The following is a 24,728-nucleotide window of genomic DNA, read 5'->3' as shown; positions in this document are numbered from 1 at the left end:
CAGATCGCACTCACACACAGACATATAGAATACACATACAAATCAAATGGACATATAGAAAAAAAAGGATTTTTCGGTGTGTTTTTTCACTTTACTTACGGGTTGATCATCTCAGCTGTCTCATAGACGCTGCCATGATCAAGCCTGGACTTAGTGGCGGCGATCCGCCGACATTAACTCCTTATATTACCCTGATTGCCACCGCATCATGGCAACAGGAAGAGCCGGGGACACTCCGGTACTGCCGCATAATGGATGCGACAGTCCCGGGGCAGCTGCGGCTGATATTCTCGGCTGTGGGCGGGGGATTTAACCTTGGCCCTCGCCCTCCCCAGCCTGAGAATACCGGGCTGCCTCTGTGTGTTTACCTCGGCTGGATGGTAAAAATACGGCGGAGCACACGTTTTATTTTAAATAAAACACAAAAAAGCCCCTGGTTCACCCCTTTATTAACCCCCCCCCCCCCCCCCCGAAACACACAGCTCAGGTGTAATCCACGTCCTGCGATGCTTGCATCCAACCGCGACTGACACACAGCGCTGAATGCAGCCTCGCAGCGAGACAGCAGAGGTAACCACAGGTCATTTCCCACGGCCGGTAATGTGAACAACACATTACCGCTCGGGAGAAATGCAGCGTGTGCTCACAGGGACTCTATCTATCTATCCCTCTATTCTTCTGGCTAGTTATCTATTTATCTGTCTGCTATCTATCTCAGAAGGAAATTACTTTTTTTTTCTTCTTCTTCAATGTGCTTTATTGCATTGAATGCATTAAAGCGCATGTACCAACAGGCATGCAGCAAAACCGCGGCAATACCGCAAATAATACTGAGGTAAAGCCGCAGCAAACCGCATGCGGTTTTCAGGTGCGGTTTGCAGCGTTTTTTTACCGCGGGTGTGGTAATCTTTCAGACCCTGTGGAATTTTCTTAAGAAAATTCCGTTTTCCAGTGCGCACAGGGCCTTAGCCCCACAACTGTCAAGAGTTGTTGCTTCTAGTCTGGGCTGGGGTACTTTCCTGTTGTAATTTACACCCCCATAATTTTTGCAAAATTTCCCATTAGACGAGCTTTACTACACCCTCTCCTGCCCAAGCTCTGCCCTCCGGTGAAGCTGGCCAGGCCTGGCATAAATACATCAGCGGTCACCATGTGCATTGTTTATCGTCTCTTCTCTTTTTTGACTTGTAGTTTTCGTTTTTGTGTTTTGCGCCAAATTCATTAAAATAGCGCATGTGATTCATGAATGTCGTTTTATGACTTTTTACCAGGAGGGTTCACGTTTCAAAAAAATGTCTGAAAAATGGGATAAAATGAGTGGGGCTTATAAATTCCCTCCAGGGGGACGGGAGCAGAGTTGCATCAATGTTTGGGATGTTATAAAACTTTTTTGATTCATCATTTAGGGCTTTTGCAAAAAGATTTTTGGCGCATTGTGTGAAACGTGCGACATTTTGCACTGAAAATCCACAAAAAAAGGTTTAAGATAAAAATAACACAGATTTTTTTTTTTTTTTTTTTTTTTTTACTTTACTCAAGGTGTATAAACCACTCGCGCCATCTTGATAAACTTGGCACAAAAAGAAGAAATGGAGGGCAGTAATAAAAAAGAAAAACAAAACCCCCCAAAAAAACACAATTGATGGGATGGACGTCACTCACTGGGATTTGGAGATAACACTCCACCATTATTTCCTCCTTCTCTATGATGATCACAGAACAGCGCAAGTCAGCAACGAGCTGCCCGGAGCCATGATACCTGGCTGCCCTCATCTAAAATGGCGCCGGCGTGCACAAAGACGTGACGTCACCAAAAGAACCCTTTCTGCGCCCTTCTTTTCAGTCGCTTGGCAACCAGTTTCTTGCAATCCTATTGGCTATTGACCAACTTCCGCCCTTTTCAAACTACTGGCGCGGCGGTTTCGTGAGTGACAAACGTTCGTGTGTGTGCAGGTGATAACTGAGCCCACCATGGAGGGGGAGGAGGTAATGGCGCCTCCGGCCGAGCCTTCTCCACCCCCCGGGAATGCAAAGACCAAAAAAAGAGATGGACCGAAACGCAAATCTTCGGTCACCAGCCTCGTTGTGCAGAGCACTCCGGAGAAGGGCTGCACGAGGAGGTAGGAGTATGTGCAGGGCCGAGCGCAGGGAATGTGGGCCGCAGACGGGTCCGGTCTGTTATATGTGTAGGGAGCGGAGCCCGGAGCCGGTGCCTATCACCCAGGCGTGGACCTCCTGCTCCGAGCATCCTCTGTGGGAGTGCAGGGGTCGGTGGCATCTATCTATGTGGTTGGACTACAACTCCCAGCATACACTGGGAGTATCTGCACTGACCACTGGAGACCCCTTCTTCACCTGTGCCCTCTAGCCCTTGTAGTGACTGTGACTGAGCTTGTCATATCCCATAGTTACACTGTGCTGTCCCCCGTCCTGTGACTTGCAGTGACTAACTGGGATATGACAAGCTCATACTGGTGTCCTCCATCCTCCAGCCCTTACAGTGACTGAGCTTGTCATATCCCATAGTTACACTGTGCTGTCCCCCGTCCTGTGACAGTGACTAACTGGGATATGACAAGCTCATACTGGTGTCCTCCATCCTCCAGCCCTTACAGTGACTGAGCTTGTCATATCCCATAGTTACACTGTGCTGTCCCCCGTCCTGTGACTTGCAGTGACAGTGACTAACTATGGGATATGACAAGCTTAGCTCATACTGCTGTCCTCCATCCTCCAGCCCTTGCAGTGACTGAGCTTGTCATCCCATAGTTTACACTGCTGTCCCCTGTCCTCCTGTGACCTCCAGTCCTTACAGTGACTGAGCTTGTCATCCCATAGTTTACACTGCTGTCCCCTGTCCTCCTGTGACCTCCAGTCCTTGCAGTGACTGAGCTTGTCATATCCCATAGTTACACTGCTGTCCCCTGTCCTCCTGTGACCTCCAGTCCTTAGGCTATGTGTCCACGAGAGAATGTTGCTGCGGATTTTTCTGCATGAAAATCCGCGGCTTTCCCGCAAGATTTTTTTTTTTTCCCAATTCTGAAGCCAAAATCCGCAACAATAATTGACATGCTGCAGATTTTTCCGCACCAAATCCGCCGCGGAAAAATCCGCAGCATGGGCACAGCATTTCCAAAAAGCCATAGAAATGGCTGGGAAGTGCCGCTGCTGCAGATTTTCTGAAGATCCGCGGCTTTTCCGCGAGAAATCCGTGGGAAAATGCGCGGATTTTCCTGCGGATTTCTCGCGGAAAAGCCGTGGATTTTCCAGAAATCTACAGCACAGCTACTCCCCAGCCATTTCTATGGCATTTGGGAAATGCTGTGCCCATGCTGCGGATATTTCCGCAGCGGAAATCGTGCGGAAAAATCTGCAGCATGTCAATTATTGTTGCAGATTTCTCCGCAGGGTCCCATATACTTACCTGCCTTGATAAAGACCCGAGTCACTTTCTCTGTCTGGTGTAGCGGCAGCAGTGCGGTGGATCCAGCCAGGTACAGGAAGGAAGAGGTGGGCGGGGCCTGCACGAGCTCCGGTCATGTGACAGCCGGAGCTAGTTCAGGCCCGCCCACCTCCAGCACAGTGAACCAGACGCTGCCTGACAGTGACCCGGCCGCCGGTGCTGCGTGATGGAGGTAAGTATGAGCAACCCCGATCACTGCAGCACTTGTTCTGCATTGAGGATGCAGTGCCGAAGCCATGGTACTGTATCCTCAATGCAGAATGCCCGCACCATATCCGCAGGACATTCCGCTGTATATCCGCAGCATTGAAACAGAGAAAGTTCTGTTGCGGATTTCTGGGAGCACCTGCGGAATGTCTTGCGGATATATCCGCAGGACAATGTCCCCGTGGGCACATAGCCTTATAGTGACAGTGACTGAGCTTGTCATATCCCATAGTTACACTGCTGCCCCCTGTCCTCCTGTGACCTCCAGTCCTTACAGTGACTGAGCTTGTCATATCCCATAGTTACACTGTGCTGTCCCCTGTCCTCCTGTGACCTGAGTCCTTATAGTGACAGTGACTGAGCTTGTCATATCCCATAGTTACACTGCTGTCCCCTGTCCTCCTGTGACCTCCAGTCCTTACAGTAACAGTGACTGAGCTTGTCATATCCCATAGTTACACTGCTGTCCCCTGTCCTCCTGTGACCTCCAGTCCTTACCGTAACAGTGACTGAGCTTGTCATATCCCATAGTTACACTGCTGTGCCCCGTCCTGTGACTTCCAGTCCTTACAGTAACAGTGACTGAGCTTGTCATATCCCATAGTTACACTGCTGTCCCCTGTCCTCCTGTGACCTCCAGTCCTTATAGTAACAGTGACTGAGCTTGTCATATCCCATAGTTACACTGCTGTCCCCTGTCCTCCTGTGACCTCCAGTCCTTACCGTAACAGTGACTGAGCTTGTCATATCCCATAGTTACACTGCTGTGCCCCGTCCTGTGACTTCAAGTCCTTACAGTAACAGTGACTGAGCTTGTCATATCCCATAGTTACACTGCTGTCCCCTGTCCTCCTGTGACCTCCAGTCCTTATAGTAACAGTGACTGAGCTTGTCATATCCCATAGTTAGGCTACATTCACACGACCGTCTTGTTTTTGCGGTCTGCAAAGAACGGTCCTGTTTTTCCTCGGATGCATCTGTGTGACACCCGTTTCGTTCTGTGTGCAATCCGTTTTTTTGTGGACCGCAAAAAAAAAAAACGGAAGGAGGGTTACATACAGTCAAAGCTAGAAAGATAGCTGAATAGATAGACATATATAATGTCCAACTACCCTGCATTTTTTTAATCTTGAACCAATGAATGCCTTTCATGTGGTACTAAAGGGTGCTTACCCTTGAATTTAGCCAAAAAGTAAATACATAATTTAAAAAACAGACGTGGGTCCCCCCCCTTTTTTTTTTTTTTTCTTTTTTTGTAGCCAACTGAGGTGAAGCAGACAGTTGCAGACCGCGGCTGCAGGTCTACCTTGGCTGGTAATCCTAAACAGAGGGCACCTCAAACTGTTATTTTAAATTAAATGATTTAAAACAAATGTATGGTAACCCCCCCCCCTTTCCAAACTGGATCACCAGCCAAGGTAAAGCAGGCAGCTGTGGTCTGGTATTCTCAGACTAGGGAGATCCATGGTTATTGGACCCTTCGCCCCAGCTCGTCACGTTGCCCTGGTGCGGCGGCAAATTGTAATATATGGGTTTGAGGGGTTGATACCAGCTGTGTAATGTCACCTGGCATCAAGCCCTGGCATTAGTAATGTGACGGTGTCTATCAGATACCCGACATCACTAGCCTAGTCAGTAATAAAAAAAAAAAAAAATAGACCACAAACAAATTTTCAGTTGAAAAAATGCTCCCCAACACATTTCCTTTTTAACCAGTTTATTGAAAAGAAAAAACAAATCTGGGTACGGCGTAAGGGGGTCCCACGATGATCCATATTCACTGTCCTGGTGAATGAAGAACAGAATGTTCCCCATTGGCTGGGAGAGCAGTGCAGTGACCTGAGCTAACATCAATAGGTCAGCCCAGGTCACTGCAGGGCATAACGAGTACCAACATTATGATGTTAGCTAAATACATTACCTGCGGTGATGAACGCCGCTATACTCGTGACGTCAGTGCTCGTCACTGAGTTCAATGACCCAGGGCTGTGGAGTCGGTAAGCCAAACTTTCGACTCAGACTCCTCAATTTCCCTTGCAACGACTCCGACTCCACGACTCCGACTCCCACATATATTGCTTATAGTTAAGTGAAAAATTTATTGTAATACATGAACGTGTATGTGAACATCAGGCATTTAATATTTTTTATGATACAATAATCAAGATATTTAGATAGAACATAAAATATATTTATTGGAATACAACTTTAGAGCACAAGAAACTAATAAATTGTAAATGTTATACAATATGTAATATAGATTATGTGGCGCCCTGGACAAGCCATGTCGTCACAGAACTACACCAACACACCCCACACCCCGGTTAGGCACACCAAAGTCAAACACACAATCCTTGTTGCCTTCCTCCAGGGGCTGATGTCCACACCAGGGGGTGGGCCAGGCGGTTGGTCCCGCCCACCGAGGAGTTCACAATCCTGGAGGCGGGAAAAGGAAGTAGGGCAGATAGAGTTTGAAGTTTGAGGAGTGAAGTGGTAGAGGAGTAGTCTGACGGCGTCCGGGTGTGTGGCCCGGACGGTACAGCAAGGTTGGCAGACGGTGGTGACCGTCTGCAGGAGAGGCCGATTGGAGCGAACCGTAAGGACCGTGGACGGGCGGTGGCCCGACGGTACCGGCAGGAGAGCAAAGAGAAGCCAGCACCATCCGGCAGGGCTTACGAACCCCGACCAGGCTAAAACTGGTCAATCCGTTAGCGAAGGGAATATATATATATATATATATATATATATATATATATATATATATATATATATATATATATATATATATATATATATATATATATATTACATAGTGTATTACATATTTACAATTTATTAGTTTTTTGTGTTCTAAAGTTGTATTCCAATAAATATATTTTATGTTCTATCCAAATATCTTGATTATTGTATAATAAAAATGATTAAATGTCTGATGTTCACATTGTACTACAATACATTTTTCACTTAACTATAAGCAATATACTAAATGTTATTATTTAGTATGTTTTTGTTGAAAACTGTTTTTTTTTTGAGAATAACATAGTGTATTAGACCTCCAACACACTCACGTGAAAATCACGCACGTGCCGCGAGACACGTATTTACCCTGCCTGTTGCGTGTGGTAAGTACGTGTCTCCGGTACGTGCGGGCCACGTGTGTTCTCCGTGTGCTATCCGCGATAGCACACGTAGAACCGGCAATTTACATACTCACGTGGTCCTTCCTGCTGTCCAGGGTTCTGATCTTCGCCTCCAGCCCCGCCCACTCCCCGCTGACGCTGCTTCCAGCCGAGCGGAGGGGCAGAGATTAGCGCCCGTGACAGCTCGCCCACTTCCTTAACACGCTCATAACGAGTGGCGGCCGGCAGGAACATTTATCAGCGGAAGATACTGCAGGTAATAAGGAGGTGAGTATGTGTTTTTTTTTTTTTTGTTTAATTAATGACACGTGTTCTCCGGCACGTGTCACACAGAACCGCATCCACACTACATCCGTGTGGTACGGGTGCGGGCCGTGTGACACCCGTGCTGCCGGAGAATACGTGGACATGTCAGCGTGAAAAAATCACGGACGCACGTAAGTACGGAACGGACACACGTTTCGTTCCAAAATACTTACGTGTGTCCAAACAATAATGAAAACATTGGTCCATGTGTCTCCGTGCCGCCGGTATGTGAAAAATCTGCCAAACACGTACCGGCGGTACGGATGTGTGTCGCAGGCCTTACATAGTGTTATATATAACACTATGTAATACACTATGTAAGTGGCAAAGAACAGTTTTCAACAAAAACATACTAAATAACATTTGTGCGGTCTATGAATTTGTTGTAAGAAATAGAATTGCTTCCATCAGATCCTCCTTCATAGATGACCTCAAATCTGACCTAATCATTTTAAAGGGAACCTGTCAGCAGAAATTTCGCCCAAAACCTAAAAGATTCCCCCTCTCCAGCTCCTGGGCTGCATTCTAGCAAGGTTCCTGTCATCATTGTACCCCCTGTGAGACCAAAATAAAGACTTGGCTTTCTGGCGTCCGTTATTCTCCCTCCTGGTCCTTATTACCACCCCCCATCGCTCCTTTGCATAGCTGATGACGCCGCCCACTGCTCCATCGGTCCCCGCGCATGCCCAGTGCCAGTCTCACGGGTCTAAGGAGCGTGACCACTGGTGACGTGTGCGCAGGTAAGGGATTATGGCGGCGCTGTGATTTTCATCAGCAAGTACCCACTCATAATGTCGTGCCCGCGCTTTCTCCTCTGCCTCCACCATTTTGCGCAAGCGCTGGCCATATGGCAGCGTCATCAGCTATGCAAAGGAGCGATGGGAGACGGCAATAAGGACCAGGAGGGAGAATAACGGACGCCGGAAAGCCCGCCCCCGTGACTATAAAAAAAAGATTGCCATACGAAAAGGTAAGACTTTATAAAGTCTTTATCTTGGTCTCACAGGGGGTACAATAATAACAACAGGAACCTTGCTAGAATGCAGCACAGGAGCTGCAGAGGGGGAATCTTTTAGGTTTTGGGTGAAATTTCTACTGACAGGTTCCCTTTAAAGCTAGAGAACAACCTCTCTACACTAACTTGGGTTGGAGGCAAAGCCGTAACCACATGGGCAACATCTCTAACAATTTCCGTGTATAAAGTTATTGTCTCGTGCACAGTCAGTTTTGATGAACGGTTGAAATTTTCTATTTCTTTGAGAGCAAGTGAAAAATTTTACTGAAATCGGGTCAATCTGCTGCTATAGGAGACGGAGTTAAATCTTTTTCCTTGCGGCAATGCTTTGCTGCTCCATGTCATCCAAATACTTCTCAAAGTTAACTCCTCATCTGATGAGGATGAAGATATGGCAGCAGTAGCACTGTCAGGACCCAAGTCCTCTTGCACCTGGCAGTCCTGTAGCCGCTCATCCTAACTGCTACCTCACTCAAAGCTTGTTTTCCTTTAGTAAGCTGTTGATCATCAAGCAGTATACAATGACTTGGGTATCCACATAAACAGCTGCCAGAAGAATTTTATTTTCCAATACCTGTGTCTCGCTCCGTTTCTTTGAAGCAGAAATGCCATCCGGGATTAAACCTCTTTGGGACAGGCAAAATAGCAAGTTGTTCAACTCCCTTATGAAAATGCCAGGAGTTAAATCCTCAGCTTGTAATTTTTTAGTCACGGTGAATGGGTGATTAAGCAATTCCTTCACTTTAGTCACCTGTGTCCATTGACCTTCATTTAAGGTTACTTGAGGGTTCACCATATCTATAAGAAAGATTTTAGTTCAAGCAATCGCTCAGTCATTAAATAAGTGCTGCCCACCGAGTGGCTTGATCAACAATTGACCCTTTCCCAGCATGTCTCTTCAAGATGGAATTAATTTTAGGGGTTCTGGCGGCAATAACCAACTTCCTCACTTTTCCAATCAGATTTCTAGCATGTCTGCCCAGTTTCACACATCCGGCTTTTCGCTGGTTTGGCAGATGTGGCGCAAGCCCGTACAGTACGATACAGTACAGTGGCAGCACCACAACTTCCAGGTCACATGATGTATGTCGCGCTGCCACTGTACTGTATACTACACTGTACTGGAGTGAGCCGCATCCTCCAAACCAGCGAAAAGACTGATGTGTGAAACCGGGGTCCCTCTTGCAGACTCTTATTGCCAGCTGCAGCGTGTGCACAACACAGCGAATATGATGAATATGCAAGTGTTTTGAAGCAGCTTCAACAAGATCATCTAATCCTAAAGTATCATTTTGCTGTTCTTCTGTTGTAATATCTGTTTGTTCCTCAGTTACATGAGCAGCACTGTGGCTCCATCTCACACATACTAAATCCTAAATTTTCTTCCAGCTGTTGTTCATTACTCTCATTCATCAGTGTAATTGTACTCATCATGTTTGAAGCATTGTTCATTACAATGGCAAGAACCTGTTCTTTTACCATATACCATACTATATCCAGTAGTATAGTCCAGTGAAATTAGAAAAAAAAAGTGCAATTCCTCTCTGACCTGCCAATATGATTCCCCAGGTCAGGACGAGTACATAAATACCAAAGATGTAGTTTGCTTTTCTCCTGGTGTCCTCTTCTGCAGCAAATCGCTATGATCAGCTGTTCTCCACTCCTGTTGTGACCGCGCACGCTCCCGCGGTCACAACGAGAGCTGAAGAAGCGAGGGCACATGCGCTGCCCCCTCAGCTGCAAGACAAGAATAACAGGGTCTTCACAAAGAGGGTGCCTGAGATAAGCGCTTATGTGCAGGCGCAAACGCCGACGCCATCTTAGTGACATAAAAGATGAATAGTAACATTGGCATAGAGAACAGAGAGGGAGGAACAACAGGCAGGGGGCGGGAATCCATATGAATACCCACCCAGAGATTATCTGCTCTGTTGCAATTGTCACTGAAGAAACTGACCATTTTTTTTAAAGTTTACTCTCTTGGATTTGAAAGCCTAATCAGGATCGCTGCTGCGTCGTTACATGGTCACTGGTGAGCTGTCAAACAGGCAGATCTCACCAGTGACCAGCCAGCAGCGACGCGTGGAAGCGATGCTACGCTTGTTAACTAAGGTAAATATTGGGTAACCAAGCAAAATGCTTTGCTGGTTACCTGATATTTACCTTGGTTACCAGCGCACACCGCTTAGCGCTGGCTCCCTGCACTCCTAGCCAGAGTACACATTGGGTTAATAAGCAAACCTTTGCTTATTTACCCGATGTGTTATCTGGCTACACGTGCAGGGAGCCGGCACTGGCAGCCTGAGAGCAGCAAACGCTGGTAACCAAGGTAAATATTGGGTAACCAGCGAAGCACTTCGCTTGGTTACCCGATGTTTACCTTAGTTACAGCTTACTGCAGGCTGCCAGAAGCAGTCTCCCTGCTCGCTTCAGTTCGTCGCTCTCTCGCTGTCACACACAGCGATGTGTGCTTCTCAGCGGGAGAGCATTGTCCAAAAAATGAAGCAGGACATTCAGCAACGACCGGCGACCTCACAGCAGGGGCCAGCTTGTTGCTGGATGTCACACACAGCGACAGGATGTCGCTGCTACGTCACAGAAAATGGTGACTTAGCAGCGACGTCGTTGTCGCTGTGTGTGACACCAACTTAAACATCCGAGCTGACCACTAATGGTATGTAGATAATTAGCCTGATAGTGTCAGTACTGCACTGGCTTTACCTGATATACGAAAATTCTGATGTTTGGTTCCCTTTAAGGCTATGTTCACACGCTGCATCTTTTACTGTGATTTTGGTGCATTTTTGAGGTCCTGAAGATGCACCCAAATGCATGCATTTCCTTCCCCCAGCAAAGTTTGTGATTTCTATTCTGCTTTCCACACAGTGCATCTGTTTTTGCTGTGTCTTTGAAGATGCAGCATGTCAATTCTTTTTGCGTTTTTCCAGCTTTTCTGAGCCCTTTCAGTCAATAGATTTGACTTAAAAACCACATTGGGCAAAATAAGTCAAAAACGCATGCGTTTTTTGGATGTTTTTGCTGCGGGTGCATTTTTTGGTGCCAAAAATGCTGCATCTTTGTGGTCAAGAAAAGATGCAGTGTGTGAACATAGCCTAAGGCTCCTTTCACATTGTGTTTTACCTTCCGCTCACAGGTCCCGTCAGGGTATCCGTCCGAACCGCCCCTCCCCCACTCTGCAAAGCGTGTTCCGGACGCAACCGCCCGACAGGGCCATTCACTGTAATGGATCAAACTGCGTTAGCATGTGCTCTGTTTTGCGCCATTTTTTGCACATATACGTTTCTGCAGACGGACACCCGAACGTAGTCCACTACTTTAACTTACAGGTTAATCATGAAAGATATCTCGGGGAGACGCCTGCCATGATTAACCTAGGATTTAGTGGCAGCTATGGACTGATGCCATTAACTCCTTATTACTCCGATTGCCACCGCACCAGGACAATTCATGATGAACCGGGTAAAGTCCCGGGAATTCCGGGTGGCTGCTGGCTGATATTGTTAGGCTGGGGGTCTCCCCATAATGTGGAGCTCCCCATCCTGAGAATACCAGCCTTCAGCCGTGTGGCTTTACCCTGGCTGGTATAAAAATTGGGGGGGGGACCCGCACGTCGTGTGTTTTTTTTTTTTTTTTTTTAATTTTACTGCAAGATATAGACCCGCCCACCGGCGGCTGTGATTGGTTGCAGTGAGACAGCTGTCACCCAGCGTGGGGGTGTGTCTGACTGCAACCAATCATAGGCGCCGGTGGGCGGGGAAAGCAGGGAATACCAGATTGAATAATGAGCGGCCGGCATTTTCAAAAGGGGAAAAGCTGCCGGAGCAGTGTGACAGCCGTGCAGCGCCGTGCCGGTGATCGGGAATCGGTGAGTATGAAAGAGGGGGAGAGACTGTCCGACGGAAAGAGGGAGATTCACCGACATCCACAGACAGAGATTGACAGACATTGACAGAGAGAGACTGAAAAGCTGAAAAGTCTGTCAGAAATGCATGCGGAACGCAACAAAAGTGCAGTCCAAGTGCATTTTGGTTGCGTTGTGACCCACATCATTGATTTCAATGGGTGGAGAACGCAGCTACAACCAGGGCTGTGGAGTCGGTAAGCCAAACCTTCGACTCCGACTCCTCAGTTTCTCTTGCTCCGACTCCGGGTCCGACTCCTACATATATTGCTTATAGTTAGGTGAAAAATTTATTGTAGTACATGAACATGTGTATGTGAACATCAGACATTTAATAATTTTTATGATACAATAATCAAGATATTTGGATAGAACATAAAATATATTTATTGGAATACAACTTTAAAACACAAACTGTAATAAATTGTAAATATGTAATACACTATGTAATATCCAGTAGATTACATATATATATTGTGTGTGTGTGTATATATATATATATATATATATCTCTCTATCATATTTACAATTTATTAGTTTTTTGTGTTCTAAAGTTGTATTCAAAATATTTTATGTTCTATCCAAATATCTTGATTATTGTATCATAAAAATAATTAAATGTCTGATGTTCACATTAAATTTTTCACTTAAATATAAGCATTATACTAAATATTATTTAGTAAAATATTCAGCACATTCTGCATTGCACTACTGTCCCCAATTTATTATATATTCTAGGAGTCGGAGTCTGTGCATTTTATACCGACTCCACCAAAATGAACTCCGACTCCACCAAAATGAACTCCGACTCCACAGCCCTGGCTACAACGCACAAAAGAAGTGACATGCTGCTTTTTTTCCGCAGCGATTTTGGGCATCCAAAACGCTGCGTTTACAAACACAGCATGCGCATTGAATTTTCGGCTTTCTGATAGACTTTGCTGGGGAAGCTGAACGCATGGGTCATTCCGTGTCAAGTGGACCAGTTTTAAAAATCGTCCCCACTCGACGTTCTCCGATTTTGCTGAAAATTTATAAGGATGTACATGTATGTTTGAAAAGAGGTTCTGTAAATTTTTAGGGCCAGATCTCAAATATATTGGGCACTGTTGACCTTTCACTGGAGGCCCCCCCCCAAGGCTGCGGCTTCAGCTAAGAGGATTTTGCAAACTTTGGCACATAGCCATTAGAGTTCTATACTGGCTATGATGCTGAAATTTGGCATACTAGCTCAACTTTTGCTGCTAAACGCGATAAAATTATTACCGGCTATGACAAAACAATATTTCGGCCGCAATTTTGTGTCAAAGTAGCTTGCAAAACGCCTCGCATAAAATTTATGCCAAACTTTGCCCATATATAACTCAAGAGCAAAAACCAATAGGAACTGGTGCTTTACCCTGTACAACAAACATCTTCATGACTTTGCATTACTGCAATATCACGGTCAAAGCATATGTATTTGTGGAAATATTCACACCCACATATGATGAAAAACTTAAAAAAAAAACAAATTTTACCTATTTTTAGGTCAAATTTCCCAAAAAGGGTACCCCTAAAATATATTAATTCTGTTATCATTTGAAAGAGCACATTTTTCTCTACAAGTATCATTGGGGGTTTTTTTGGAGTCTCTCCATTTAAGAAAAGAAAAATGCCACTGAACATGGTGTTATTTATTAATACGCAATGAATGCTAACTGCACTATTCAAACCCTTGCGTTGGTCCATGGTGGTTATACCACAACCAATTCCCTAAGAATTGGTCTTATAATCCTATTAATAATTGTAATAATGCTGTCTTTCGAGAATTGGCAGCCCCATCGCCCAGGAGCCATGGCCGATAGCCGTGCAAGGCAAGTCGCGGGTGGTCTCTTTATCGCAGGTTCCAAAGCCTGAGGGTGGGTGTCTTTGCCTAGGATCCCAAGCCTAATATTGGGTATCTTTTGTTGGTTCCCAAGCCATAATGTTCAGTCTAAGTAAGTGGTCTGGAATTGTTGCTGAATTTGCAACATAATGGGTTCAGAGAAGCTGTATTGTCGGCCCATTGCTGTTGCAGCTGGTGCTGGAATTATTGCAATGATCGACTGCCCGGGAATCCAGCATGTATCATTTCTCACAGGCCAGTGAAAGAAGCTAGCTGCTCCATGAGGATGCATAAAATGTATTGTGGAGCCCTACAGGTGCGGTGCAGCAGTGTATTACCCTTAGGGACTCCACGGGATGGGACGGTCTGGTCACAGGTAGGGAATCTTCGTTTTGGGATACGTCGTGACGCCACTCTCAGAATTGCGGTCAGTGCGGACCGCCACTGCAGGTTAAGGGATGCCTGGGGCTGATGGTGGGTGCAGTAGGTTGTAGTAGCCTCCTGAGAGTAAGGCAAGCCCCAGGTCCCTGTGTATGTGGGTGGGACCACAGGTCGCAGAATGACTCAAACACAGTCCAAGGAGTCTCTTAACGTGTTTACTCACTGTTTAGAGGTCACGGTGAGATGCCCGGGCGACACTGTGATAACCAGGTGGAACCAGGAATTCCAGGAGGCCGTTCTGAGGGTAGCTGTCCGCTCGCCCTCCTTGCACTCTTTTTGTTTGGGAGGATCCCTTGCTTGAAGCGTGGTAGGACTCCTCCAGGGAAGCTGTTACTACCCTGCTCCCCTCTCTCTGGCCCGTCTGCCGGCAGCGTGGCCTTGGTGGGATGGCTTCTGGCCCTGTCCCCTTATGGGCCTGGTGATTGCTGCTTGGCTCGAGCTCTGTGTAGTAGTGGTGAGGGCATAAAGTACCCCCCACCTGTAGGTTAAGCAGCTCTGGATGATTTGCTGCCTGTACTGGGGATCTGTTTCCCCTTGCGTGCTCGGATACCAGGATCTCTGTACTCAGCCACCCCTCTCTCTGGATGTCTTTCAGGCCGACCCACGGTACCCTTTCTCCCCCGCTTTCAGCTACTGCACTCCTCAGGACCCGTCTGACACGAGAGACCCTCTGCTCCCTTCCACACACTTCAACCTCCAGCTCCCGACTCCTCTCACTTCCTCTCTGCCCTGCTTCCTAGCAACCAGCCTCTGAGCACACCCCTTGCTGGGAATTGAAAGTTAACCCCTACTGGCTACCCAAGGGTCCCTTCTAGTGGTGTGGGAGACCTGGTCACTATGTGTTTGTGTGTGCACCTCATCCTGGCCTTTGGAGATTACCTGGAGGCATTGTCCCCGCATGGGTGCAATACTCTGTGGTGCCTGACCGGGTCAGGGGCGCCACATTCCCCCTTAGTTATCATCAGCACGTCCTCGGGCTGCAAAGACAAGAGAAAAAGGTAAATACAAACTTTTCCCACGCAGGGGCAATTATTTACATTTAAACATACCAGGTACCATTCCACCACCAACCACCCACATGTCCGAACCCCACCCAAAAACCTCCAGGAGGTAGGTCGCCGGTCCTTTTGGTTCTTGAACTGGCAAAGGGTTGGGAATTTCTTCAGGGGTTCTTAGTTGTTCAGGACATTTCTTTAGGCGATCTCTAGAAACGACAGCTGTTGTTTTTCCTCCATCCTTGCTGATACGGCATGTCTTTTCATTGCTAAGCGTCGATGGTAACACAGTATAGGGTTCTTCTTCCCAGTGATTGTCAAGTTTATGATGTCTTCTCTTTCTCTTGAGAACTATATCTCCTGGCATCAAAGGAACAGCAGGTGCTTTTCGATTGTAGGCCTTTTCTTGTTTCTCCCGCTGCTGAGTCAGGCTTCGCTCCACACACTCTTGTACTTTTTTGTATTGGGCTTGGCGGTTGGAATCCCAATCAGCACCTTGTTGATGGTCTTCAGGGGTCTCAACTCCCATTTCCAGATCTACTGGCAATCTCCCTGGTCTGGCCCTCATCAGGTATGCCGGTGTGCAGTTCGTGGAACTCACAGGGATGTTGTTATACATGTCCACTAGATCGGGCAGTTTTTCTGGCCACTGACTTCGTTCTTCTAGTGGGAGAGTCTTCAGAAGGTCGAGAATGATGTGGTTCATTTTCTCACAAATGCCATTGGTCTGAGGATGGTAAGGTGTGGTACGGATCTTCTTGCAGCCGTAAAGGTTACAAAACTCCTTAAACACTTCAGCTTCAAAGGCTGGTCCTTGGTCAGTGAGCACTTGGTCTGGATAGCCATGTGGTCGACAGAAATGTGTCTGGAACGCTTTGGCTGCAGTCTGACCGGTCAAGTCCTTGACTGGTACTACCACCAGGAATCTGGAGTAGTGGTCAACCATAGTGAGAGCGTAGTTGTAGCCTTGTCTGCTGGGTGCCAACTTTACATGGTCCAGGGCCACGATCTCCAGGGGCCGTTTAGTTTGGATTGGCTGGAGTGGTGCTCTCTGGCTGGGCTGGTCTTTTCTTCTAAGATTGCAGGGCCCGCAGTTTCGACACCACTTCTCTAGGGCAGATCTCATGCCCACCCAGTAGAATCTTACTTTAAGTAGGGCCTCCAGTTTCTTCCAACCAAAGTGGCCTGCACCATTGTGATAGGCTTCCAGCACCATCCTCGTATCCTTCTGTGGTACAATCACTTGCCACACCTTCTCATGCGTCCTCGGGTCAATGATGCTCCTGTAAAGTTTGTCTTGATAGATGAATAATCGACCCCTCTCCTTCCATAGGTACTGTGCCTCAGGTGGGGCTCCTTTGTCCAGGCTGGCGCCAGGCTGGTTGATCAGTTTCTTTACCAAGCCTACCGCTGGATCATTTTCCTGGGTCTCCTTCCAGTTGTAGTGAGGTAGTGGGTTCAGGGTCACCTCTTGGCGGTTGGCACGCAACTGCCGACACTGTTTTGCTCCATGGCGATGGAACGCTGGCAGCTCAATCTCTTCAAGATCATCTACATCTTCACCCTCGTCTGCTAGGTGAGGCATCCTGGACAGAGCATCTGCGTTGCCGTTCTTGCGGCCAGCTCGATACTTGACAGTAAAGTCATAATTCGCCAGTCGGGCTACCCAACGCTGCTCCATGGCACCCAATTTAGCAGTGTCCAAGTGGGTCAGGGGGTTGTTGTCCGTGAAGACGGTGAATTTGGTGGCTGCCAGGTAGTGCTTGAACCGCTCTGTGATAGCCCATACCATGGCCAGGAACTCTAGCTTAAATGAGCTATAATTTTCTGGGTTTCTTTCAGTAGGCCTGAGCTTCCTGCTGGCGTAAGCAATCACACGCTCTTTGCCTTCCTGCACCTGTGAAAGCACTGCTCCCAGTCCCACATTACTGGCATCTGTATACAGTACAAATGGTAGACTGTAGTCAGGGTAGGCTAGGATCTCTTCACCCGTCAAGGCCCCTTTCATTTGTCTGAAGGAGTGTTCTTCTGCTTCTCCCCAGTGAAATGGCGGGCCGGAGGTCTTTCCTTTCTTCTTTGGGTGGCCTACCAGGAGCTCTTGCAAAGGCGCTGCCATTTTCGTGTAGCCCTTGATGAACCTTCTGTAGTAGCCTACCAAGCCAAGGAACTGGCGTACCTCCCGGACGGTAGTAGGTGTGGGCCATTCCTGGATGGCTGTGACCTTCTCTGGGTCCGGTGCTACTCCTTCTGCACTGACCACGTGACCTAGGTACTGGACCTTTGGCTTCAGTAGATGGCACTTGGATGGTTTCAGCTTCATTCCATATCGGGATAGCGCTTCAAAGACTTCAGCCAGGTGTTTCAGGTGGTCCTCGTAGGTCTTGGAGTACACGATGACATCATCCAGGTAGAGCAGGACGGTCTCAAAGTTGAGGTGCCCTAGGCAGCATTCCATAAGCCTCTGGAAGGTCCCGGGGGCATTGCAGAGTCCAAATGGCATGCTGTTGAACTCACAGAGGCCCATTGGGGTGGTGAAGGCCGTCTTCTCCCGATCTTCCTCTGCTACAGATACTTGCCAGTAGCCACTAGTAAGATCTAGGGTAGAAAAGTAGTTGGAGGTTTTTAAGGCAGCGAGGGATTCCTCTATCCTTGGCAAAGGGTAGGCATCCTTGTGTGTTATCTGATTTATCCGTCTGTAATCCACACACATCCTCATCGTGCCATCCTTCTTTCTCACCAGGACCAGGGGAGCCGCCCAGGGGCTGCAACTGTCCCTTATGACTCCTGCCTCCTTCATGTCCTTCAGCATGTCCTTTGTGCGCTGGTAATGGGCTGGTGGAATAGGCCTATGTCTTTCCTTAATGGGAGGATGACTGCCTGTGGGTATGTGATGTTGCACCCCTTTGATCCTACCAAAGTCTAGTGGGTTCTTACTAAAGACCTGCTCGTATTCCTGCACGACCCTGTAAACCCCATGTTTCTGGTAGACGGGTGTAGAGTCAGTCCCCACGTGTAGTTTCTGGCACCAGTCCTCTAACTGCTTTTGGGAGGTCTCGTCCTCTGTTGAGTCAGCTTGTGTCAGGGGACCTACAGGTGTTATGGCGTCATCTGAGCATGTAAACAGTTTGGCTATGGTAGCGTACCTTGGTAGTCTGGCTTCCTCCTCCCCACAGTTCAACACTCGTACAGGCACTCGTCCCTTGTGTACATCAACTACCCCCCTGGCTGTCAGAATCGTGGGCCAGTGGTCTGAATGAGTGGGCTCTAGTACAGCCTGGTAATCTTGTCCTCTGAGACCTACCGCTGCTCTACACCACATCATCATTTCACTCCGTGGGGGTATCACAATGGGGTTAGCATCCATCACCCGTACACTACCAATCTCACCGCCAGTCTGTTTTACCTGTTGCTTCCTCAGAATGATTCGGATCTCCTTTTGCAAGGCTCTTTGCGACCTGCCCTCAGCACCTTCAACAATCTGATGAAGCAACAACAACACTTCCCCTAGGCAATTTTCTATGACATTAGTGCCTAAAATCATTTGCGGGTTCCTTTCTCTAATATCAGTGTCCACAACAATCAGTCCTTGTCCCTTCATTTCCTGCCTTCCCACCTTTATGGTTACCTCCTTGACCCCAATCTGGTCTATAGGTTGTCCGTTGGCAGCATAGATGGTGAGGGAGAGGTCCGGTGGTCGGAGATCGTCGTCCGACCAAAACCTACGATACAGGACATACGGGATCGTGGTTACCTGAGAGCCGGTGTCCAATAATGCCGGGGTAGGGATCCCATCCAGGGCGATGGACAGGACAGGACGTCCACCCACGTACTGACCACGGCAGCGACCTGGGCCTGATCTTCTTAATCCTGAGGACTGGCCCTCGGCCCCAGGTTTGGCTCGTTTAAAGGGCAAGCCCTTGCATAGTGACCTGCCTCCTGGCAACGACGACAGATGGGTTGTCCAGATGAGTCATAGCGATCACTGCTCCTGCCTCGGGTTGTAGGACCTCTTCTCCTCCGCATCCAAGGGACGTCCTCTGGGCTGTCAGCTAGCAGGATCCGATGAGGGACTTTGGTTTCTGAGGGCAACTGCATTGCTTTCAGGATTTGTGCGACGTCCTTAGTGAGCTGTTGCACCTGGGAGGATAGTGTATTTATAGTCTCTGCTGGCGCGTTGAGTCCTTTTGCAGTTACCAGGGACTGCGAGGAGGATTCCGCTCCTGCAGCCGTGGAACTGGCAGGCCATGCTGGTGCGACGGGGTCTGTGTCCACAGGAGGTTGGAGTGCTTTCACTGCCCTGTCTTTCAAAATGGCAAAGTCCACGTCAGGGTGTTCCAGGGACCACAGCTTCATCTGCTTCCCATCCTCAGGAGAGCGCAGGCCCCGCAAGAATTGTTCCTTCATCATCCGGTTTCCTTCCTGATAACTGACAGGGTCCACCAGCTTGAGAGCCCGTAGTGCAGCCTGCAGCCTGAGGGCATAGTCTCTTATACTATCTTGGGGCTTCTGACGGCAGTTATAGAAGTCCGTCCTCAGCTCTCCCTCTGTGCGGTGTTCAAAAGCAGCTGCTAGTTTGGCAAAGATGGTCTCAACAGAGCCCCGGTCATCATTGGTCCAGGACTCAGCTTCCAATTCTGCTGCTCCAGTCAATTGTCCCAGCACCACAGCGGCCCTCTGCTTACCAGTCATCGCGTGCATGTCTAGCAGGGTGTTGATCTTCTTCTTAAACCCGGTCAGCGTGTCTATTTTACCGGCGTATTGGGGCAGCCATTGCGCTCCTGGGACATACAGTAAGGAAACTGGCATTATGGGGGAGACTTCGGCCGGCGCAGCTGCGACCGCGGCACCGGCACCAGGCGCTGCTGCGTCCAGCGCGACGGGGGCGGGCATCGCTTGGGCTGCGTCGCCCTGACCAGGGGCATTACCTCCTGCAGCGTCCATTTTTCTTCAAAAATCTGCGCGCTCCCTTTCCACTTCCTGGGTCAGAACGCTCTCCGAATTGTGGGGATTCTGGGGCGGCCACACCTCTTCGTGGGCGGTGCTCTTCTCCCTCGCGCGGGCTGCAGCGCGCGCTTCTGAAGATGGCAATATGGCGGCGGTTCAATTTTTGCGGTCGGACCTCTGAGGCGCACGGTCACCTGTCTGAACAGGTCTAGTCCATATCCTGTTCGTGACGCCAGATCTGTGGAACCCTACAGGTGCGGTGCAGCAGTGTATTACCCTTAGGGACTCCACGGGATGGGACGGTCTGGTCACAGGTAGGGAACCTTCGTTTTGGGATACGTCGTGACGCCACTCTCAGAATTGCGGTCAGTGAGGACCGCCACTGCAGGTTAAGGGATGCCTGGGGCTGATGGTGGGTGCAGTAGGTTGTAGTAGCCTCCTGAGAGTAAGGCAAGCCCCAGGTCCCTGTGTATGTGGGTGGGACCACAGGTCGCAGAATGACTCAAACACAGTCCAAGGAGTCTTTTAACGTGTTTACTCACTGTTTAGAGGTCACGGTGAGATGCCCGGGCGACACTGTGATAACCAGGTGGAACCAGGAATTCCAGGAGGCCGTTCTGAGGGTAGCTGTCCGCTCGCCCTCCTTGCACTCTTTTTGTTTGGGAGGATCCCTTGCTTGAAGCGTGGTAGGACTCCTCCAGGGAAGCTGTTACTACCCTGCTCCCCTCTCTCTGGCCCGTCTGCCGGCAGCGTGGCCTTGGTGGGATGGCTTCTGGCCCTGTCCCCTTATGGGCCTGGTGATTGCTGCTTGGCTCGAGCTCTGTGTAGTAGTGGTGAGGGCATAAAGTACCCCCCACCTGTAGGTTAAGCAGCTCTGGATGATTTGCTGCCTGTACTGGGGATCTGTTTCCCCTTGCGTGCTCGGATACCAGGATCTCCGTACTCAGCCACCCCTCTCTCTGGATGTCTTTCAGGCCGACCCACGGTACCCTTTCTCCCCCGCTTTCAGCTACTGCACTCCTCAGGACCCGTCTGACACGAGAGACCCTCTGCTCCCTTCCACACACTTCAACCTCCAGCTCCCGACTCCTCTCACTTCCTCTCTGCCCTGCTTCCTAGCAACCAGCCTCTGAGCACACCCCTTGCTGGGAATTGAAAGTTAACCCCTACTGGCTACCCAAGGGTCCCTTCTAGTGGTGTGGGAGACCTGGTCACTATGTGTTTGTGTGTGCACCTCATCCTGGCCTTTGGAGATTACCTGGAGGCATTGTCCCCGCATGGGTGCAATACTCTGTGGTGCCTGACCGGGTCAGGGGCGCCACAGTATTAATGCATCATGGTCGTCGACTGAAATTTCAGAAATATTTCCAATCCACCAGTTCCTATCGTAAATGCAGGCAATGTATTGCCCTGGCTGGAGGTTTGCAATTGGCACAAAAGGCATTTCTGATCTGACAGATCCATCTACATGGGCAATGAAAGATGAAGGGTCATTTCACACCCTTGAAATGCGAATCTTTTTGTCATCAATTTCATTCTCCATCACTAAAAAATAAATATATGCATTAAAATGTAACAATAGTCAATAGGTTTATAGGTTTTTGATTATAATAGACATTGCTAGCAACAATACAACTCTGTAACATGTGATAAGAATCTGAAAATCAAACACAAAATCAATGCATTACGTGCATACATAACACCATGTTCAGTGGCATTTTTCTTTTCTTAAATGGAGAGACTCCAAAAAAAACCCCAATGATCCTTGTAGAGAAAAATGTGCTCTTTCAAATGATAACAGAATTAATATATTTTAGGGGTACCCTTTTTGGGAAATTTGACCTAAAAATAGGTAAAATTTGTTTTTTTTTTTAAGTTTTTCATCATATGTGGGTGTGAATATTTCCACAAATACATATGCTTTGACCGTGATATTGCAGTAATGCAAAGTCATGAAGATGTTTGTTGTACAGGGTAAAGCACCAGTTCCTATTGGTTTTTGGTCTTGAGTTATATATGGGCAAAGTTTGGCATACATTTTATACGAGGCGTTTTGCAAGCTACTTTGACACAAAATTGCGGCCGAAATATTGTTTTGTCATAGCCGGTAATAATTTTATCGCGTTTAGCAGCAAAAGTTGAGCTAGTATGCCAAATTTCAGCATCATAGCCAGTATAGAACTCTAATGGCTATGTGCCAAAGTTTGCAAAATCCTCTTAGCTGAAGCCGCAGCCTGGGGGGGGGCCTCCAGTGAAAGGTCAACAGTGCCCAATATATTTGAGATCTGGCCCTAAAAATTTACAGAACCTCTTTTCAAACATACATGTACATCCTTATAAATTTTCAGCAAAATCGGAGAACGTCGAGTGGGGACCACTGGTCCACTTGACACTGAATGACCCGCATGCAATTTGGCACTGAAACGCTGCAGTTCAAAACACAGCGTTTCCGCGGGAAAAAACGCAACGTGCGCACATAGCCTAATTGTACTGACCTGAAGAATAAAGCTATCATCACTTTTATGGCCTGGTGAACGGTTAAAGAAAAGAAGAAAACAATTCCTGAATTGCAATTTCTTCTTGATTCTGCTTCACTAAAAGCAGAATGGAAAGCGATTTTTAATATTTTTTTTTTTTTTTTATGTAGCCCAAAATAGTAAAAATAAAAACTCCAATTCATCCAGCAAAAAACAAGCCCTCACATGACTGCCGGCAGAAAAATAGAAAAACTATAGCCTTCAAAATTCAGTAATGCAAAAAAAACTTTTTATTTTGTAAAAAAAAAAAAAGTTTTTAGCGTGATAGTAGCCAAACCTAAAAACTAAATCTAGTGTCACTGTAATGGTATTGACCGGAGGAATAAAGATGCCTAATCATTTTATACTGCGTTGTGAATGGCATAAGCCAATTCTTAAATTGCTGTTGAACTATTTATTTCTTCCACCCGAAGATCGCAGTATGGCATGGCTCACATTTATCCTGCGTTTTATTCTGCGTGCTGACACTGGGGATTATGGGTAAATCTCTGAAAAACGTGATTCTGAAGAAATTTCCAAAGGAAAATTCACTAATTAGACAGAGGGAATCACTGAGACCTCACGTCTGGCATGTGGTCCAGCGGTGTCTTTTTAGGTGCGCTCATCAACAATTTTTAAGTTCTGAAAAGATGTACACTGCTGAACAGAGGCCAGAGTCCAGAGTAGTTCTGCTGCCTCATTATAGTGAATAGATCCATCGAGCGTTTCACCCAAATCACATATTTCGGAGATGTTGATGGAAACCCTAATGTAAATGCTCAGCATAGAGTACAGGATAAATGTGAACTGATCCAAGATGTTCTGTACGCAAATCGCCACCAAATAGCAGTCAACTAAACACACAAAAACATAAGTCCCCACTCAGATCAGTCATCTGTTAATGGAAATATAGGGGGCTTTCATGATACTGAGAGCACAAAGGCTTTGAAAAGTGCTATGGTTACTCCCCATAAAAAAAGAAATATAACAATCTGCTCTCCAAAATCCAAATGCTCACCTTCCTTCTGAGCCCCACAATGTGCTTAAACCACAGTTGGCATCCACTTGTTTGTCATTGTTGTAGTGAGGAGAGCCTGCTTAATTTACGAGGTGCAGGTTTCCAGAAGCATGAGCTTGGCACAATGTATGGGCACTACAATGTACTGGGAACTAAAAGGGCTTATTTGCAATTTTTAATTCTGCAACATTCACTGCATTTGACATCATGGGTGTTTTCTAGAAACTAAATCGTCACTACACCCATAGATGAATTCCCAGGCGTGTAGTTTCCAAAATTTGGTCACTTTGAGGGGATTTCTTCTCTTCTGGTGAAGCGATGGCCTGGGGACCACTGCGGTGCAGAGTACAATTACAGTACACAAGGTGAGGTTGCAGAAACAAGGGTATAGCTCTATGTACAAGCAGGAGGAAAACAGTATGCAAGCAAATGGGTACGCAATGCGGCAACAGCAGAGCTTAATCTTCATATTCTAGCTGGAGCGTGCCAATGGTGCTTTGCCCTATTAACCCCCCCCCCAAAAAAAAACAGCAGCCTCAATTCATCTAGGGGTACAGTGAGCATATTGACACCACAGGTGTGTCACAAAATGTTATACTATTGGGCAGTGAAAACAAATAATTACATTTTTACAGCTAAAATTTTGTTTCAACCACAGATTTCCAATTTTCACAATGGTAATGAGTAAAAATGGCTCCCTAATATATTACACAAATTCTGCCGAATGTGGCAATACCCCACATGTGACTGTACAGCAGTGTTTGGCCGCACCACCAGGGCTCAGGAGGGAAGGAGCGCCCTTTGATTTTTGGAGCACAGATTTTCCTAAAATAGTTTGTGGACTCCATTTACAAAGCCCTGAAGTGCAACAGCAGCAGAAACCCCCTCAAGTGA

The 24,728-nt window shown here is 47.5% G+C and overlaps 1 protein-coding gene across 1 annotated transcript in view; it reads left to right on the top strand.

The window, feature by feature from the left end:
- The first annotated feature begins 1,934 nt into the window (after positions 1-1,934).
- Positions 1,935-24,728, top strand: part of NET1 (neuroepithelial cell transforming 1) — a 79,428-nt gene continuing 56,634 nt past the window's right edge. Inside the window, exon 1 of the mRNA XM_075345343.1 lies at positions 1,935-2,120. Coding sequence (XP_075201458.1) covers positions 1,972-2,120 — 149 coding nt within the window. The 5' untranslated portion in view covers positions 1,935-1,971. The remainder of the gene's footprint in view (positions 2,121-24,728) is intronic.

Source organism: Anomaloglossus baeobatrachus, chromosome 4, assembly GCF_048569485.1.
Source record: "Anomaloglossus baeobatrachus isolate aAnoBae1 chromosome 4, aAnoBae1.hap1, whole genome shotgun sequence".
Lineage (NCBI taxonomy): Eukaryota > Metazoa > Chordata > Amphibia > Anura > Aromobatidae > Anomaloglossus > Anomaloglossus baeobatrachus.
This window is presented reverse-complemented; position numbering and strand designations above follow the sequence as displayed.